The sequence below is a fragment of the Trichogramma pretiosum genome, unplaced genomic scaffold (genome assembly GCF_000599845.2).
Source record: "Trichogramma pretiosum strain Unisexual culture from Peru unplaced genomic scaffold, Tpre_2.0 scaffold143, whole genome shotgun sequence".
NCBI classification, from domain to species: Eukaryota; Metazoa; Arthropoda; class Insecta; order Hymenoptera; family Trichogrammatidae; genus Trichogramma; species Trichogramma pretiosum.
This window is the reverse complement of record NW_019640832.1, coordinates 85,274-106,048: the sequence shown is the minus strand read 5'-3', so window position 1 is coordinate 106,048 and position 20,775 is coordinate 85,274. Positions and strand designations below refer to the sequence as shown.

At 40.9% G+C, this 20,775-nt stretch overlaps 1 protein-coding gene across 1 annotated transcript in view; it reads left to right on the top strand.

The window, feature by feature from the left end:
• LOC106651161 (phorbol ester/diacylglycerol-binding protein unc-13-like) overlaps nt 1-20,775 on the top strand; it is a gene marked incomplete at its 3' end in the record, with an annotated part of 166,158 nt that overhangs the window by 60,514 nt on the left and 84,869 nt on the right. Inside the window, exon 5 of the mRNA XM_023463425.1 lies at nt 19,631-19,754. Within this exon, the coding sequence (XP_023319193.1) occupies nt 19,631-19,754 (124 nt within the window). The remainder of the gene's footprint in view (nt 1-19,630; nt 19,755-20,775) is intronic.

Genomic DNA, 20,775 nt, shown 5'->3' with positions numbered 1-20,775 from the left:
ACATTGGGTATTGTTCTTGAAGGTCCTAGAAAGCTGAAAAAATGCGTAAACATGAGATTTAAAGATGGGTAATTTTTTTTTGGCTACTTTTGTGCTTTAGGGCTCGAAAAGTCATGTTTTCGCGTAAATACGACGATTCACTTAATTTCTAAGTGGCTGGAAAAGTATCAAAACTCATTTAAAAAAGTGACTTACTACTCCATTCGATAGAAAATTTTCTCAGCTTTCCGATGGTGATATTAGATTTTTCGATACATTGCATATTCTCCGAGAAAATCATCACCAAACATGACGAGCTAAAGATCTTGAAAAAATCAGTACGGAAAAATAGCTTTTTATGGTTTCTTTTCGATTTTTTCTTATGAAAATTGAACATTTTGGAAAATCTGATACTAACATTGTAAAGCTGAGAAATTTTCCTATCGATAGCATATTTTTCATCTATTTTTTCCGTCAAATTACAATGATATACAAGCGGATTTCTTTTACTGTGTTCGCTGTTTTCTGTTCCCGAGCTGTTTTAATCGCGGTCGCGAAGTTTTCAGCGTTGTGTAGCTCGCTACAATCAAATCTCGCTCATAATTAAAAAAAAATTTTGCTTCCTTATAAAGGAAGCTTCGTGACGGACCGATTTTCAACTTTCATAACTAATAATCGTAGAGTACTTTTACATATATATTCTTAAACTAGATCGAATTGCTGACACATGTCTGTATGTGTGTTTTTTTTTTTCCACTCCACCCTATTCGGACACTCACTGGTAACCACCGCTAGGCATTGCTTCGGTGAGGCCGGGGTTAGTTGAGCATTTCTGCTACTTCTATGTTAGTCGTTTCCATACATCCCCCATCCGTCGCAAAGTGATATGCGACGATTAAGGGTTCAGGGACTTATTCTTCTCTACTTGGTGAACCTCCGATCCTGCGCGTTGCCGTCTCTCGATTGTCGTGTCCCCTTTTTCAGAGCTGCATCTATGCGTGGTCACATAGTGCTGGCATCTCCTCCTGAGGTAAGTATTAGAAATCGCTGCTCAAAGCCATCTTGTAAGTGTGGTTCTCGCTTCCGGCGCTACCTTGTGAGTCCCGGTGAGTTATTGATACTCCGTTCTGTTGTCGTCTTGTGACTGTGGTTCTCGCTTCAGGCGCCATCATGCGGTCCGCTACAGCCTAGGCTCCCGCATCTGGCGCCCTGTCTTAAGTGTGGTTCTCGCTTCTGACTTCATCGTGGGAGTGTTGTGCTCCCCTTCTATCGCCAGCCTTGTGAGTCCTCGCCTAGACCTCCTACTTATGGTTATCCTCTTCGTTTCCAGCTCGCACAGTGATCGGGGGTTTTTTACCGCTTCGGAGGCTGATGACGGAGCCCGGGTCTTCTTGTTGAGGTGTACCCGCTCCACCTCGGGCACAGGCTCGACCACACCAGGCGAAAAAACGTACCTCGAAAATTCGCCAAGTGGGGATAAAACCCACGCCCTACGGCACACCTTGTATCAGCAGGCAAGAACTATACCCACTGAGCCAAGAAGGCCGATATTGTCTGTATGTGTGTGTGTGTGTTTTTTTTTTTTGAAAGGTGGACACTGCCAGCCAGTTGGATTCAGCCTCAAGCATGAATCCCACCAGCATCTCAGGCTCCAAGGGACCCCTGAAGAGGCGGTGGAGCACCTATCTTTTCTCCGTAAATCGAGGGCAGCGGAAAGCAACGTGTTCGACGTCTTCCACCGCCGCAGGACATACCGGGCACAGGTCAGTTGTGTCGTTGTTGGTCCGACACAGGTATGACCTGAAGCAGCCGTGACCGGTCAGGAGTTGCGTGAGGTGGTAACTCACCTCTCCGTGGCTCCTCTCAATCCACGGAGTGATGTTCGGGATGAGTCCGTGTGTCCACCGACCCTTCCTCGAGCGGGTCCATTGGGCCTGCCATTCCTCGATTGTCTTGGCCCGTTCTTCACTACCGACGCCTGCATAGTCCAATCAATGAAAATCTGTCCCTATGTTAAAAAAAAAAAAATTCGCAACCAGAATTTTACGACGGATTCTTATTTTGGGTACCCTAAACAACTAATTTTCATAAAATGCCACTGTTTTTTGTTCCTGCGTTTTTGTTTATAAGCCTTTAAAAATGCAAAAAAGCATATTATATTTTTTAACTCGTAAAGTATAAGTTTTACGATAAAATGTTTCAAACAAAAGTTGTAGGCATTTTCAAGACCTTTATTCTGGTATTTTTTTCATATTTTTTCGTCCATTTGTTTATTCTCTAGGTCGAAAAAACCTCTAAAAGTGGCCGTTTTTACAATTGTTTATAATTATTTATTAAAACGTGCTACGGCAATGAAATCTTGAGAAAATGTAGCCCTCGTTACGCAGAATCCAATGCATTTTTCAAAATCTCGCTAAGTGCATTATTTATCGAGATATTGCATTTGTTTATTAAAAAACACTCCCCTAGTGATTGTTAAATAACTTTGAGTTGGCTCAACGTACGAAGACCAGACACAGCGCAAATTAAAGGTAGAGACCTCCCAGTCAATTTGCAACAATAAAAACAATAATTTTTTCATAAAGACATGAAAAATAAACACCAGATATAAATGTGTACGAAAATTCTTATAAACAAATTGACTTATCTGCCGAACCAGAAGTCGTAAGTCAAATCGAATTTCGGCATCTTGTTCCTTGCATTTTTACGCAAATTTTAAAAAAAAATTGACCTCTTTAACTATATTGGAAACGAAGTTAGGCTTTTTTTTTTAAAAAATCACCACGCCTTTGTTTATAAACATTAAAAGCTGAAATTTGGTATACATTCGAACGAAATGTTGAACTTTTATATGTAAACGAATGCAACTATCAATCACCGTTATTTTTGCAACGATAATATTATTAACTAACAAAACATTCTGACTCTGTCATACACTCGCATGGGTAGCGGAGTGGGGGAAGGCCGAGGCGAGCTGTTCCGGCCGCTCGAAAAACTTGAAATTGACTTTTCAAAATGAAGCGCACTGGAAAAAATAACGTTATCTCGGCTTCTATTGAACCGAATTGCTTCTTTTTTTTTTTAAATTAAAGCTCTCAACAAATAATTAACAATTACATATGTTTAAAACCATTTGACCAAGTCGAAATCCATCTAAATTAATGTTTTATTTTAAGATGGTATATTCTCGTCGGTTTTGGGCGATATAATAATTTGATTAATTGTTATTTTTACTGTGTATGATTTTTATTGACAACTGTTTATTATAAACAAATTAATTGCATTTAACCTTTTTCATTAATGGTTATGTGCAAGTTGTAACGTTTGTTTTTTTTCGAAATAAACTTAATCGAGAAAATTCTTATTAATAATTTATTATGAACAATTTCGAATCAGTTTTATTAATATAATATTCGGCCTCGCTCTGGGTTATGCTACCCCAAAAAACGTTTAGTTCCGTCGCATCGGGGTTGAATAGTCGTTCGTTTTTCCTAGGAGAATAAATCTCTTCTTCGTTGATTTTTATTACTGAAGGAATAACTGTTGATATGTTAATATTTTTATTATGGTTCGAAACTGATAAATTATATGATAATGTCGATTCGAAATTGTTCATAATAAATTATTAATAAGAATTTTCTCGATTAAGTTTATTTCGAAAAAAAACAAACGTTACAACTTGCACATAACCATTAATGAAAAAGGTTAAATGCAATTAATTTGTTTATAATAAACAGTTGTCAATAAAAATCATACACAGTAAAAATAACAATTAATCAAATTATTATATCGCCCAAAACCGACGAGAATATACCATCTTAAAATAAAACATTAATTTAGATGGATTTCGACTTGGTCAAATGGTTTTAAACATATGTAATTGTTAATTATTTGTTGAGAGCTTTAATTTAAAAAAAAAAAGAAGCAATTCGGTTCAATAGAAGCCGAGATAACGTTATTTTTTCCAGTGCGCTTCATTTTGAAAAGTCAATTTCAAGTTTTTCGAGCGGCCGGAACAGCTCGCCTCGGCCTTCCCCCACTCCGCTACCCATGCGAGTGTATGACAGAGTCAGAATGTTTTGTTAGTTAATAATATTATCGTTGCAAAAATAACGGTGATTGATAGTTGCATTCGTTTACATATAAAAGTTCAACATTTCGTTCGAATGTATACCAAATTTCAGCTTTTAATGTTTATAAACAAAGGCGTGGTGATTTTTTAAAAAAAAAAGCCTAACTTCGTTTCCAATATAGTTAAAGAGGTCAATTTTTTTTTAAAATTTGCGTAAAAATGCAAGGAACAAGATGCCGAAATTCGATTTGACTTACGACTTCTGGTTCGGCAGATAAGTCAATTTGTTTATAAGAATTTTCGTACACATTTATATCTGGTGTTTATTTTTCATGTCTTTATGAAAAAATTATTGTTTTTATTGTTGCAAATTGACTGGGAGGTCTCTACCTTTAATTTGCGCTGTGTCTGGTCTTCGTACGTTGAGCCAACTCAAAGTTATTTAACAATCACTAGGGGAGTGTTTTTTAATAAACAAATGCAATATCTCGATAAATAATGCACTTAGCGAGATTTTGAAAAATGCATTGGATTCTGCGTAACGAGGGCTACATTTTCTCAAGATTTCATTGCCGTAGCACGTTTTAATAAATAATTATAAACAATTGTAAAAACGGCCACTTTTAGAGGTTTTTTCGACCTAGAGAATAAACAAATGGACGAAAAAATATGAAAAAAATACCAGAATAAAGGTCTTGAAAATGCCTACAACTTTTGTTTGAAACATTTTATCGTAAAACTTATACTTTACGAGTTAAAAAATATAATATGCTTTTTTGCATTTTTAAAGGCTTATAAACAAAAACGCAGGAACAAAAAACAGTGGCATTTTATGAAAATTAGTTGTTTAGGGTACCCAGAATAAGAATCCGTCGTAAAATTCTGGTTGCGAATTTTTTTTTTTCAAAACCTTTATTGATTGGACTATGCAAGGCGACGTGAGTACAGCCTTGAGCGTTCGTCGATAAGTAGTGTGAGCGGTGGTATGCTCGCGAGAACGTATGTAGCTTCGTGTGAGATGCTGCAAAAACCGCAGATCACTCGCAGGCAGGCACGACGATGAATCGAGGCTACGTGGCGGGCGTAGCTCTGCTTCTTCGTGGCCTCACTTCATGCCGGGGTACCTAATAGGAGAAACAGGTGCTCCTCCAGTACCGGCGGGGCATCGATTAGCCGAGGAATGACCGACGGGAACAGCGTAGACACCGCTCGACGCACCAAGTCAAGCGCGGTAGGAGGCAACGTCCTGGGTGCCTTGAGACGGGACATAACTGTTCTGTATGGTTTACCCCATACATCGCGGTCTGCCTCGTCGCAGAGCTGCCTCCAGCAGAGGCGCTTGCTCACCTTTATCGCATCACGTAGCCGCCTCCGAGCGTCGGCGAACTCCTCACGACGTTTGACTTTGTCAGGACGACCGCGTGCTCGCTGGGCGTGCCTTCGCGCGTGGATACACTCCCGTCTACAGTCCGCGATGTCGTTGTTCCACCAATAGACAGGCTCGCGGCGCCGGCGATCACACCCTCCGGACATGGAGGCGTCGCATGCGCGCACGATTGTGGACATGAGCTTGACCACCATGTCCTCTGCGGAACCCGACCGGATCTCCATCCCAGAAACGATCTCCGCAAAGCTATCGCCGTCGAAAGTTCGTGCGCACCATCTACGGTTGCCTGCCGGAGCGCAGCCAACACCTTTGTTCTCCTCGAGGAGAATCTCGTACACAATAACTTTGTGATCACTGCTAGGGTAGATATCACTTACCTGCCAAGATCCAACTCGATTGTAGAGCGAGACACCGGCGAAGGTAAGGTCAATTACAGATTCTCTCTGTTCTCCAACAAACGTCGGTTCGGAACCGGTGTTCAGCAGGAGGACATCCAAGGTGGCATGGGCATTTAGCAGCGCCCTGCCCCTTGGCTTCGTCTTCCTACTGCCCCACTCCGTTGCCCAAGCATTGAAGTCGCCAGCCACGAGGATTAGAGTTTTTCCTCTGGCTTCGTCAACAATTTTGTTCAGCAGGCCGATGAATTCCTCGTGGGAGAGTCTAGGGGGCGCATAAATACTGAAGATATAAATTCCCGCAATCTGCGACAAGGTGTGTTTTTTTTTTCTACTCCACCACATTCGGACACTCACCAGTATCTGCCGATAGACATTGCTTCAGTGAAACCGGGGTTGGTTGAGCATTTCTGCTACTTCTGTTAGTCGTTGTTTTTCCATACATTCCCTATCCGTCGTATAGTGATATGCCACGATTAGGGGTTCAGGGACTCATCTTCTTTCTGCTTGGTGAACCTCCGATCCTGCACGATGCCATCGTCGATTGTCGTGTCCCCTTTTTCAGAGCCATCTGCTGCGTGGTCAAACATTGCTGGCATCTCCTCCTAAGTTGGACATCTTCTCTAGAACACGCTGTCTAGTGCCATCTTTTGAGTGTGATTCTCGCTTCCGGCGCTACCCTGCGAGTCTCCGTGAGTTTTTAGATACTCCTCCTTTTTTGTGGTCGTCTTGTGAGTGTGGTTCTGGTTCCGGGCGCCATCATGCGTGCTGGAAGAGCCTAGGCCCCCGCATCCTGCACCCTCTTGTGACTGTGGTTTTCGCTTCCGACTTCATCAAGGGAGTGTTGTGCTCCATCTATTGCCAGCCTTGTGAGTCCTCGCCTCGGGCCCCTACTTATGGTTATCCTATCGCTTCCAGCTCGCACAGTAATCGGGGTTTTTTACCGCTTCGGAGGCTGATAACATAGCCCGGGTCTTCTTTTTTGAGTGGTACACGCTCCACCTCGGGCACGGGCTCGACCACACCAGGCGAAAAAATGAACCTCGAAAATTCGCCAAGTGGGGATCGAACCCACGCCCTACGACACACCTTGTATCAGCAGGCAAGAACTATACCCGCTGAGCCATGGAGGCCGATGGCCGATTGTGTGTGTGTGTTAGGGTACATAAATTACGTAGATACATCCACATCAATTTCCCTTTGTTCCTTCCCCGCGGAAACCGCCGTTGAGCATTGCTTCACGGGGGTGGAGGGATTGGCGTTTTGCGCTTCGTGAAGGCTTGGATGGTGTAGCGTCTTCTCCTCGCCGCATCGTCTGGTCATCACCTTCTATCTGTTTCCTTGTCTCTCAGTCTTATTACGACTGAGTAGGCGAAGGAAGCAACCGCGAGCCAGTTCGGCTCGCTCGCGAGCATGAGCGTGGTGGTGTTTTCCGGCGTCATGACCTCGTGGAGCAGAGAGTGTATTCTCTCTCTTTCTTCGCTGAACCTTGGGCAGTGTTAGAATACGTGCTCCGCGTTCTCGATGGATGAGGGGCAGACCGGGCATTGCGCGCTTTGATTGTGATCGTAGCGTCGGCTATGGTGTTTAAAGAAGCCATGCCCGGTCAAGAGCTGCGTGAGGTGGTAGTTCAGCTCTCCGTGCCTCCTCTCGATCCACACTCTGATATTTGGGATCAGCCGATGCGTCCATCGGGCCATCGTCGACCGGTCCCATGCTTCCTGCCACCTGCTTAGCCTTGCCAAGCGTTCCTCGTCCTTTGCGTCCTCTCGGCGGCGGCCGTAAAGTCACGCTCGCTCGTCCGCGAGAAGGGCCAGCGGTGGTATGCCGGCAAGGACGTATGTGGCCTCGTAAGAGACATGTGGCCGGCCTCCGATCACACGCAGGCAGGCTCGTCGGTGGGCTGACTCCGCCTGGCGAATGTAGACTCGCTTTTGTGCTGCTGTGCTCCAGATGGGGGCTCCATACAGAGTATGGAGTCGACGACGTGAGCATACAGCTTGCGTCAGCTGCTTCTGGGCCCGCCGGAGTTGGGCATGATCTTCGTAAGGGCACCGATCACTTCGGCTGCCTTCGCGCTTGCTGTTCGGAGGTGGTGGTCGAACTTCAGCTTGGCGTCGATGTGCAGGCCCAGGTAGCGGATGGAGGGGGACGAGCGTATGCTGTGGTCGCCTACCGTGATGGAGATGGTTTCCTCTTTTTTCCTACTTGTGATGAGCAGAGCCTCCGTCTTGTGATCAGCCGTTTGTAAGCTGAGAGCTCGCACCTGTACGATCGCAGCGTTCAGATCGTGTTCGATCTGCCATAGATGCTTGGCGACAGCCACCACTGCGATGTCGTCCGCGAAGCCGATGATGCGAACATCGCCATCGAAGTTGAGACGCAGGATCGCGTCATACATGACGTTCCACAGGATCGGGCCCAAAACTGACCCTTGTGGGACACCTGCTGTGACTTCATAGGACTCCGGACCTTCGTCCGGGGTGAAATCGAGCACTCTTGCCGAGAAGTAGCTGGAAATTATTCTAAGAAAGTAATCGGGTACGAACAAACGGCGTAGAGCGGCGTGAATGTTGTCCCACCGAACCGAATTGAACGCATTCCTCACGTCGAGTGTCACCACGGCGCAGTACTTCTCGGTGCCGCGGTATCATCTCTTGCCGGCGATGGCCTCACGAGCGGTGGAAATGACGTCTTCGATGGCATCTATCGTTGATCGCCCTTTCCGAAAGCCATACTGTCGCTCCGAGAGGCCTCCAAGTCTCTCTGTGAAAGCCTCCAGCCGGTCGCATATGATACTCTCGAGAATCTTGCCCGCCGTGTCTAACATACACAGCGGATGATACGAGGACGGCTCGTTGGGAGGTTTGCCTGTCTTTGGGAGCAGGACGAGTCTCTGGCGCTTCCAGTTGGACGGGAAAACGCCGGTCTCCAGGCACGTCGTGTACACCCGCAGGAAGATGTCGGGACGCGCGGCAATAGCGAGCTTGAGCGCCAAGTTGGGCACGCCATCCGGGCCGGGCGCCGATCGCTCCTGGATCCTCGACTGAGCTCCTTTGAGTTCCTCCAAAGTGACGGCTGGGACCAGCTCTCCCGCCCGTCGCGGCAGCTGGAAGGCGGGCCCGCTCGGCACCCGCGGAAACAGAGCCGCCACCGCGCCTCCCACCAGGAGAGGGGAGCTGGGCTGCCTGGTCTGCGGGCATCACAGGCGTGACATGGCAATCCTGTACGGTTTGCCCCATATGTCGCTGACGACCTCGTCGCAAAGCTGTCTCTAGCACCGGCGCTTGCTGGTGTGTGTTTTTTTTTTTTTTTTTTTTTTTTTTTTTTTTTTTTTTTTTTTTTTTTTTATGGAGAGGGCGTGGGCATGGTAAACCTTTGCACCAGTGGCCCTTCCGAACTCCTGCATGATTCCCACTGGAACCATCGTTAGACATTACTTCAGTGGGTGCCTTTTAGCAGTGCTGCTGCATCGACGTATTTGGTCATTTCCCTACATCCCCCATTCACCGCACGCCAAAGCGCGGTGATCAGGGGTTCAGGAACCGTGTCAACTTCGTTGGTGATCCCCCGCTCGCCCCGCGGAGCCCTCATCCAGCGTCATTCATCCAGCGTCATTCCCGCCTTCCGGAGCCGTCTTTGTCGGTGCTCTCCCTTGTGCTGATGTTCCTTCTTCGGTACGTTCGTCAGAACTTCACCGTAAGCTGGACTAGTGCCGTCCTTGTGAGGGTGGTCCCGGTCTCACGCCCGACACCGTCCAGCATCTCCGCTTCTTGCGAGAACCTCTCGCTTTTTCTGGCTTTCCTCCATGATGAGTTGAAACTCCGTCGGTCAGCGCCAGCACTAGAAGTTCTGATATCGGGCTCCATCCCTAAGGATTCAAACTTGGAGCCGAGGGGTCGGTGCTCTTCCTTGTGTCGGCGCTTTTCCTCCAGCATCTCCGCTTCTTGCGAGCACCTCTCGCTTTTTCTAGCTTCTTCCATAATGAGTGTAAACTCCGTCGGTCAGCACCAGCACTAGAAGTTCTGATATCGGGCTCCATCCCTTTTGGAATTACACCTTGGAGCCGAGGGGTCGGTGCTCTTCCTTGTGTTGACGTTTATTCTCCTGAATGATGCACTCCGTTGTCCAACATCAGCACTAGGAGTTCTGGCTTTCGGGCTCCATCTTGCGGGAATTCTTCTCAACTTGGGCTGCAGGGTGATTGGAGGATATTTCACCACCCACCAGGAGGCTGCCTACAGCCGTGGACCTACAGTTTATAGTGGAATCCGAACCCCTTCGGGCTCGGGCTCGACCTCACCGAGCGAAAAATCACGAATGAAATTTCCCCCAGTGGGGATCAAACCCGCTCCCTCAGCACAGCGTTGATTTAGCAGATAGGTGGCCCAACGCCTCTACCCACTAGACCAACGGAGGCTGTCATTGCTGGTGTGTGTGTGTGTGTGTTGGGATGTGCGCAGTGATATCTCGATGACAGTAGTTCGTATCGCTACTGTAGATATCTTATTTTATCCGTTTTTATGTAAGGAAGAAGCCAAAACATTATTTTTAGTTCTGCGTTAAGTATTTAAAAAGTTATGAGGGATTTTCGAGAAAAAAATTTTTTTTTTTTTCATGTTTTTTAAAAATTATACATATCAAAGAATACAAGAACATTAGCAATTGATTCCAGAAACAGAAATAATTTATGATTAAAACTGTTTTGTGAAAAAAATTAAAAAAGATGATATTAACCTTTTAACGCCCGAAGTGACCATTTTTGGACAACATTTATAGCGATGAATTACACCGACTAAAAATTGTTTAAAAAACTTTTCAGACATGATTACTCACGTAAAATTTAATTTACTTTTCGAATCCGGGGTCAGAATTAAAAAAAAATCATTCAATAAAAAGTTATAAACAATTTTGTAAAAAAAAACATGAAATTTCGAGAAAAAAATCTCGTTCAACTCAAATTTCAACACGGAAAGAAGGTTCGCTCGTGGGTCTCACGCATATAAATTTGTTCAATGACATGTATACTTTATTGTAAAATAGTTATAATGACGAAATTCAAAATGGCGATCATAAATTCGGCTCTCGAAGACCTGTATGTCATAAAATTATTTCGACAATTTTTAACTCGATAACCATCAACTTTACAAGAAAAAGTTGTAGAATAAAAAGTGTTTAGAATTGATCAAAAAATATGCCTGAATTTTTTCAGATTTTTTTGGAACGATTTTTGGATTTTTGAAAAAATGGTGTTATCCAGAAATCCAAAAATCGCTCCAAAAAATTCTGAAAAAATTCAGGCATATTCTTTGATCAATTCTAAACACTTTTTATTCTACAATTTTTTCTTGTCAAGTTGATGGTTATCGAGTTAAAAATTGTCGAAATAATTTTATGACATACAGTTCTTTTATGATTGAATTTATGATTGCCATTTTGAATTTCGTCATTATAACTATTTTACAATAAAGTATATATGCCATTGACCAAATTTATATGCGTGAGATCCACGAGCGAACCTTCTTTCCGTGTTGAAATTTGAGTTGAACGAGATTTTTTTCTCGAAATTTCATGTTTTTTTTACAAAATTGTTTATAACTTTTTATTGAATGATTTTTTTTCAATTCTGACCCCGGATTCGAAAAGTACATTAAATTTTACGTGAGTAATCATGTCTGAAAAAGTTCTTAAACAATTTTTAGTCAGTGTAATTCATCGCTATAAATGTTGTCCAAAAATGGTCACTTCGGGCGTTAAAGGGTTAATATTTGCAAATTATTTTAAAGTTAAAAAAAAAGGATGAGGAAGCTACTTGCCAATACATTGTCACGGGTTTTTCTACAATGTACATGTGAAAGTACATGACTTTGAGAGTATTTTGTGAAAATTTCATTAAAAAATTTTCATTTTTGGACCTTTGAGAGCAAATCTACGGAAAAGTCGTGAAAATTTTGGTGAGAAACGTAACTTTTTACAGAATCATCTGAAACGAAAAATTCAAAATTACCTTATTAGTTTATGTGTTTTTTCAGGTACTGACGTAGAGTTTCGTCATTTATAGTGATTTTTCGAATTTTGACGTAATTTTGAAGTTGAAAAAAACGTGGAAATCGCTTTCAGACATGAAAAATCTACCATTTTTTTTGGAAAATTTGTTATAAACAAAATAATTTTCGGAAAAATCGAAATATCTCGTCGTCAGAACCTGCTCAAAGGGTTTATAAGGAACTGTGCAAATTTTCAAAAGAATCGGTTAGATACTTTTTGAGTGACGTTGCTCACCGATTTGAGAAATGTCATTTCGAGGAATTGCAGTTCAAAGATACAACATTATACGTCAAGATTTTTCGAATCGGTGAGAAACGTAACTAAAAAAGTATTCAACCGATCCTTTTGAAAATTTGCACAGTTCTTTATAAACCCTTTGAGCATGTACTGACGTAGAGATATTTCGATTTTTCCGAAAATTTTTTTATTTATAACAAATTTTCCGGAAAAAATGAATTGTCGTGAAATGCCACAGATGGCAAATAGTAATCGAATTAAAAGTTCAATATTTTCGTCAATTTTGCTCAGATTTGGCTGAAATTATCATAGAATACTCTTGACGCATAAACAATCAAATAAAACCATTAAAAAAAAATCAAAATTTTTCGAGGTCAGGACCATACCCCCCCTTTCCCCCCCTTAAACGAAGATAACTTGAAAAAAACAAAAAAACAAGAAATCTAATCGAGTTCAAACCTGGCTTTTTTTAAAAACTATGTTAAAAGATTTCTAAAGATATCAACTACTGCCTGATAAAGTTCTGTAATGGGCCTTAAAGTTTAACGCAATGTAGACAATAAAATGTGTCAAAAAACATGCAAAAAAAGGTCTAAAAATGGCTGTTTTTGGTGATTTGAGGCATTTTGGGCCTATTTTTGACTTTTTTTTCATATTTTTTGACACATTTTATTGTCTCAGTTGCGTTAAACTTTAAGATCCATGCAGCAGCAGCAGCAGCAGCAGCAGCAGCAGTAGGGGAGAGCAACGAAGAGGGACGAGTCGCGACACGTGAAGAGACGCCATTACATTATTACGTATCGCACGACCGGAAGAACCACGTCTAGATCCGAGGCTAAAAGGCGAGTGTGAGAACAGCTGTGAAAAGAAGATCCGAAGTTGGTGAATTGCTAACTAAGCGTTGTGGCAATCGAGATCGAGGAGACGAGTACAGTCGTGCGCGCGAGTATTTGTCCTAGGCGAAGTACACAAAGGTAGTAGTGAGTGGATCGCGGGTATAGCCAAGTGACAGGAGGTTAAGTCGGCAAGTTGAACTCGACGACGAGTAGTGCGAGTCATGTGCCAAGTATTGCTGTGTTTATTGCAAGTCCAAGAACAACAAGTAATTGCAAGTACCGAGGTTGCCACTGAAAGACAGTTGTGCGAGCGCCTACGACCCCGAAGTCACGTCGCCTACCGAAACGTGGCCTCGATCCGCATCCAGAGTGAGCGTCGAGAAGGAGGTTAAGTCGGCGACCGAAAAGCGGCGCGATCCGCAACTTAACGAGCAAGGCTACTCAACGGACGAGAAAAGGCATGAATCTGCCATCCATAAGGACTCGGACATAACATCGCACCAGAGTAGCGAAAAGCCGACAGGCATGGCGTCGCAGAGCAACGCCAAGGACATTGTAAGCTATTGCATTGTATGCTATTTGAAATCATAGTCAATCTTGGTCGGTCGTGTATGTGAAGCGTATTTAGAGTATTGTATGTATTTGCGTGAGTGAGAGAGCATATCGCGTAGTAAAGTAAAGTCACGTAGTGGAAGTCGTCACTCGGCAAGTCGACGATGGTTCGTCAGGGCGGCCCAACAGATAATGCCAGTTCCGGCATTACAACGTCAAATACTTTTTCATTTTATTTGGTTTATTTTATTTATTTATTTTTTTAATTTTTTACCTTTATATGTCACTTTAGTTACACATCTTGCACCGCTTCTTATTTTTCTATTGTAAATTGATTTACTTGAATTTTTTGAATCGAATTACTTGAATTTAAATTATCGGAAAATCCAACTTCACCATGAGAAAGCTGAGTGAATTTCCCATCGAAACAATATGTTCATTTATTTTTCCAGACACATCACAATGTCATACGAGCGAGTTACAAGTTACAGCGAGCAGCGTCAGACTGGAAATCACGCCGAGCGACCGAGCGCCAACTAAAACCTCCCGTATTTACCTTAGTTTTCATGAAAAATACACTCTGAAAACTACCGTACCGGATGTAAAAAGATCTCATCTTTTGATCGGAATAATAAAGAAAACAAAAAGGGTTTTTTTTCGAGATATTAAGCTCTGAATGTTTGATGACAATTTTCCCAGTGAAAATGGAAAATTATGGGAAATCTAATGTCACCATCGAAAAGCTGAGGAAATTTCCTATGGAAATCATTAGTTAGTCATTTTTTTAGGGGCGTTTTGATACTTTTACCGGGAGTTAGAAATTGAGTGATTTGGCCAAAAAATGCCGTGTGGCAGAGTGCTAGGATACTTCAAGAAATTTGCCCCATATTGAAAAATTCATGGACTATGCTTTTAATGTCTTATAAATATTATTTAAAGATTTTATTTTTTAAAGATTATTGAAATATTTTGTTCTATAAATAATACTTTGTAAACAATTGACAAGTCAAAAGTCGCGAAGATTCCAGTTACTGCCATTTTTTCGTGTTTTTTGACGATAAATTTTTAAAATGTTCTATACTCTGTAGAAATCGGGCATCAAGACCCTATGTGTTGAAATTTTTTTTTCTTACTTTTTCGGTACTAAAGATGAAAATCCACCGTACTGGATCCCTGAAAAGTCGATAAATCGCCCACAGAAATTTTTTCAAAAATATCCAAAAAATCGTTAAATTTCATTAAATGAGCTATAAAATTTCGTTTTATGAACTTTCTGAGGACTTAGAATGACTTTATAAGTATTGAACATTGTTGATACCGTATGTAGTTGTGTAAAAATGCTCATAAAGTCATATTACTATTTCAAATAACTAATTTTAACGAATGAACAATTTTGAATTTTTTTTTAGGCATAAAAGTATTAATTCACGTTTTTTATCCTACTTGATCGTTGAGCGACCTTTTAAAATTGATATTTTGCGCTCAAAATTTATGGAGCTTCTTGTTATTACTTGTTGAAGACAATTAGAGGCTAAGCGAGCGTATTAAAAAAAAAAAGTTTTTTTTGGACCACCCTAGTGTCGAGTGACTGTTAACTTGCTTCTGCTGGGCAAGCACAGCACGGGCGAGCAGTACTCGGCAGTCAGCACTCATTTCTATGAAACGTACAATGTAGCGTTGTGTATCTCTGCATCTCTGTCTTTCGCTCGCGCGTTGCGTTTTTATGCATGTTGATCAGTCAAATAATAACTCGAGTTATTGTATAGCTTCGCGCACATGTCTACAATCGTAAATCATAAATCGTAAATCATAAATCGTAGTGTTCTGGTACACTAATTTATATAAATTTACTTAAATATAACTACAAATTGACCAATTTTTAACGAATATTTTGAGTGAAGGAGTTTTTAAATTCATCAAATTTGTTGGTGCAGGTTCGTAATATGTCAAGGCCGCGGAGCGGCCTCGGCAATCCCAACCACACCTTAAGCTCAAAATTATTAAAACTAAATCGAAAATTTGAATTAAACTTCAATTCGTTTTGAAACGGAGGTAATTTAAGTAGAGGCCGCGCAAGTGGCCTCGGCACTCATTAAACGAAATCACAATTAATCGGAAAGTATTGACTACAGAATAAATCGAAAAATCAGTTTTATTAACATTGAGTGAAATAACAATAGAAAAGAAAATTAGCTGTATAAGAACAGCTGTAAGATGTGTAACGTCTTTATGAACATTAAAAATAGAATTGAACATTAAACAATTCAAGTAATTCGATCTAAAATTCGAGTAATTAAATCAAAACAAAATTCGAATAATTCGATTTCAAAAATTCAAGTAAATCAATTTGCAATAGAAAAATAAGAAGCGGTGCAAGATGTGTAACTAAAGTGACATATAAAGGTAAAAAATTAAAAAAATAAATAAATAAAATAAACCAAATAAAATCAAAAAGTATTTGACGTTGTAATGCCGGAACTGGCATTATCTGTTGAGCCGCCCTGACTAACCATCGTCGACTTGCCGAGTGTATAATTAGTTATTAAAAGCGTTATTTATAATGGTATTTTGAATTTGATTTCATGTGAGCGCCAAGTGTGAAAGAATAGAACCTAAACACGCGTATACGTTGAGATACGAGAGCGTACATATGAAAAGAAGAGAGAGTCCAAGATTTGCTTTGAGAGCGAACGGAGCTCTAGTGTGCGAATTGAGCGCGACATCCTCGGGGATGTCTACGTCGGATTGACGAGTACCGCGCGGGCTACGATCGTCGCGTCTGCCGTCGACCGGGTATTCGGGTACTCTCTGAGGCCGTGTTTAATGTTTATTTAATACGAATAAACCTGGTAGTTGTTATTGTTAATATAAAGTGTTTGATTTCTGACGAATGTGCGAGTGTAAAGAGCTTCCCTCCCCGTATTGCATGAATCTTACAGGTAGACTCCGGATGTGCAGAACGGATCCACAAGCCCAAAGGACACACGTAACCGACGAGGTGCGTCGGGGTAAGATAAGAGGTTACAACGTTGCACTTGTGGTGATTTTTGTATAATATACTTAGACACCAGAAGTGCAACCTCAAATACTTTTTCATTTTATTTGATTTATTTTATTCATTTATTTTTTCAATTTTTTACCTTTAAATGTGACTTTAGTTACTCATCTTGCACCGCTTCTTTTTTTTCTATTGTAAATTGATTTACTTGAATTTTTTAAATCGAATTTTATTCCATAATAAATGACACTGTAATCAAAGCAAAAAATATTTAAAAAATCTGTAAAAATACATTTCTTTTCACATTCTATAATAGTCCATAAACACTTATTTTTGTGTATATGCATTTTTTTATTACTTATCAATAAACTACCATCTTCAATTGCATCTGCTTGTAAAATTCGCGTTGGCAGTGAATACTTTGTCAGTTACAATTAACCTTGCAAAAGTTTCTGTATTCAAAACCATAGTTTTTGTTTTCTCTGTCCTTTTTTACAGTTTATTGGTTATTGATGAAAAAACATTAGCTCTACCCTAATAGTTTTTTAAAAGAAAAATTTGACTGACAATTTACAAATAGCTTGAACTCTTCGCGTGACAACTGATTGTCCTGTAAATACAAAATAAATTTCTTACAGTGTTGCCCCGTCGTCTGGGTATTATCACGGTTGTACGCTAAAAACAGCAAAATTTATGTTAAAAAGTATCAATTTCTTTGTATAATTTGTGGAAACTCATATTTATGAAGTGATTAAATTCATCAGAAATATGTAAGCTACATTGCCATAGGTTTTTTTTTTATTTTTATTTCATACGAACTCATGGTAACCATGTTAATTTTGCAATTTTCGAGGTCAATTTACTAAAAAAGTACTGCGGTTAATAATTTTGAAAAAAATCAAAGATCTCTCCAGTATAGTAAAGTATAATATTATGCACTCTTTTTTACTTCTTATCGTATCGATGACCGCCATACATCCTAAAGTAATAAACTCGAGCGTAGCGCGGCATATGTATGAAAGGTGGGTATTTTGTAACGTAATTTTGTGAGGTTATTCGTTGATGCTTAATTGGAAATAAAATCCGAGTCTCTCAACGTGCATAACCGAGAACATCTAAAAAGAAAAGTCTCGAGTAGTTGTTATTTTTTCCAAACCTTTCCACCCTTTTTTCTAGCATCGCCGATCATCACCGAGGACTGAGCTTGAGGATATCTACAACAACAGCAATATACTATTTGATTTTGCGGGTGTAATGTGGAATATACTGCGAGGCAGTTGGCGCGTTTAGCGGCGATCAGCATGGCAGAGTGCTGGCGGACGCGAGCGAGGGGCAAGCCCTCGTGGCGATGCCATGTGCCCCTCCGACCGCGGCAACGTACGCAAATAGGCTTCGCGTGGGCACCCGTCTTCCTCGCACCCACATGCACCGTGCACCTGTGTGCTGAGAAGACCCACCACAACGCTGAGGCACCGAGAGAGGGGAGGTCGCGCGCGCGTATAAATACGGGCCACGCAGAAGCCGATGATTCATTATTATTCAGTACAAGCCTCCGAGCAGTAACCTGATACGAGGACTCTACCTGGGACACTCGAGGTAAATTTTAACCTTTCTTTTATGAGATTTCCCAAGTCCGCATATGCCGATCGTAACCACGACCGGCTGCGGTAATCCACGTGCGCCGATCTTGATCCCGATCGACCGTGGGAGTGTGGTGCTAGCACGAGCCGACGAGTCTCATACGCAACCTAATCTCGCCCTTATCGCCAGCCCTTAGAGCACCAGATTCGGAAATCAGCGGCAATTCTTCGAGAGTGAGCGCGCGTCACCAAGAGGGACATCTGGAGAACGGAGAGGAACACCACGGAACGACAAGCACAAAAATGCAAGTGTCCTTTGAATGTTTTACTCAATCCGTTTTTCTCGCCGCGTGTGAAAAGTGCCGCCTTACGAAAAATTCAAAGAGCCCCGTGCGTGGACAGAGCATAGACGCGGTATTAACCTTCCCTCTGCCAGCCCGTCGCAATCATAAACGAGCACACAACCACGTTTTTCATTTATCTAAGGGCCCAGCAGCGCGGATACCTGCGTAAACATCGTGAAGTGTTCTACGCACCGACGATAGTGCGTAGGTAGCCGCAGGATACTCGAACCATTCCAAGGGTGCGCGACTCCGGATCGTGACGGCCAGCAAAATAGTCTATTTTCATATAATAAATCAGAATAATTAATAAATTATAGTAAAATTTAAATCAAAATCAGTGCATCAATGTACACGTACCCATCCCCAAATTCATAGAATATACCTCGCCGCGGTATGCCCAGAAACAATTTCATAAAATAATTACAATAGTAGGTAAGACCTACTACGCGACTCGCTGCGAGGTCAAGCAAAGAAGAGAGTAAACTTGCAATACTAATGGAGAAACCTCATGAGATACAGGTCAAATGTTCTAAAAAATTTTTTTCTGGTCTTCTGCTACCTTATAATGAAGCCCCCTATGCTTTGTTTGATCCAATGGGTCTTAGGGCCAATTTTAAAAATCATTTTTTAATTTATTAAAATATCTTTGTGATTTTCTAACTCTTAACGAGAAGTCGTAAAAGAAAAATTGCAAAAATGCACAAGTATAAGAATTAGTCAAAAAATACGTCTGAATTTCTTCAGAATTTTTTAACACAAATTTGACGCATTTTTACGCTTTTCCTAAGAATTTTAGAGACTTGTAAAAATAGGTGATAGCAGGTCTCAAAAATTCTGAAAAAATTCATACGTATTTTTTTACTAATTCTTAGTACTGGAAAGTTTACTGGAATGTAAGTGTGGTAGCTTCATTGTATATTATATGCAGAGAGCTCACTCTAGGTGATGACTCGAGCTTGCACTCTCCTATGGTAGCCATGTACAAAAGTGTTTTTTTGAAATTAAAATACACAAAAATGTATTCGATGAATGAAGCTGAAATGTCAGAAGAACATTATAAGTTTTTTTAACTATCAAATTCCGAGCTTTCAACATTGTTACTCAACTTGGCCCAAAGGTCCCTAACGTCCTTAAAAATAAATAGTTAAACAAACTTCAATCCTTATTAGTTTCCACGAAATTTAACGATGATTATTTTTCAGTATGGATCTACACAATGGGTGAATTTAAATTCAGAATTAGAAGTAAAAAATGGAGAGGTTATTGGGACGAAAACAGCAACTGGTCAAATAATCCTCATTGACTGCCATTACGAACTGCCATTTGGTATGTAAAAATCATAAAATAGAATTATTTTTGAAAAATTGTGTATTTCTCAAGGAGTCTAGTTATATATCTGCATCATTTGATGATTCTATTTTTTACTACAAAAGCCGAAAATTAGCGTTAAAGTTGCGTATTTTAGGTTAGAATAAAAGAAATTTTTCCAAAAATACGGAACTTTGTCGCTTATTTTTGTCTGCAACTCGTGCTCTAATTCCTCATTTTGCTAAAAAAAAATAAATAAATGCGCTCGTTGAGAAATATACTATTTTTTTCTATGACTGAAAAAAATCGAAAATATTTTAAATTGTACGTATTCAAGAGGGACTTTGACACTTCGCAAATCTGCAGAATTTTTCGCATATCAATGATCTTTTAGAGGTCCTGCCAGGGGATACTAAAATTCCATTTTTCGATGATATTTCGGCTGTCTCTTTTGATACCTCCTGGTAGAAAACCAAATCTAAACTAAGTCTTTCACTGTAGTCCGGGCGCTGGTGACATTTGAGTGGACTTACGAGATCCCCTCGGCGAGTTGACGGATTTCTATGTTTTTTGGGTCGCTGAAACCGAATTTGAAGGTCACCAGGCCGAAATCCTGGTCAATTTTTTGTTATAAACAAATTAATTGTTTAAACAGCCATATCTTGAAAAATATTGAAGATAGATGAAAACAATTTGTTTTTATTTTATTCGTCTTTGAAAAACAAAGAAATTCCATTAAATTAATTGAAAATCCGTCCACTAGAAAAAAAGTTATGCAATAATTAGTCTAAAATACGTCTTTTTTCACCTTTCAACCTCTGTAACTTTGCTCGTATTAGTGCGATCGAGCTCCTGGACGTCTCATTTTAAAGGTAATAACCTACAGAATGATGTAACATAATTTTTATGTAGGTAAAATTGTTTATAATGCAATCTGTAGACGTGTATAAACGTAATTTTATGGCTCTGACGTACTTTCCATTTGTTTATACGCGTTTTTTGCTGAGATAAATTATTAAAACAACGTGGTAACTTAGTT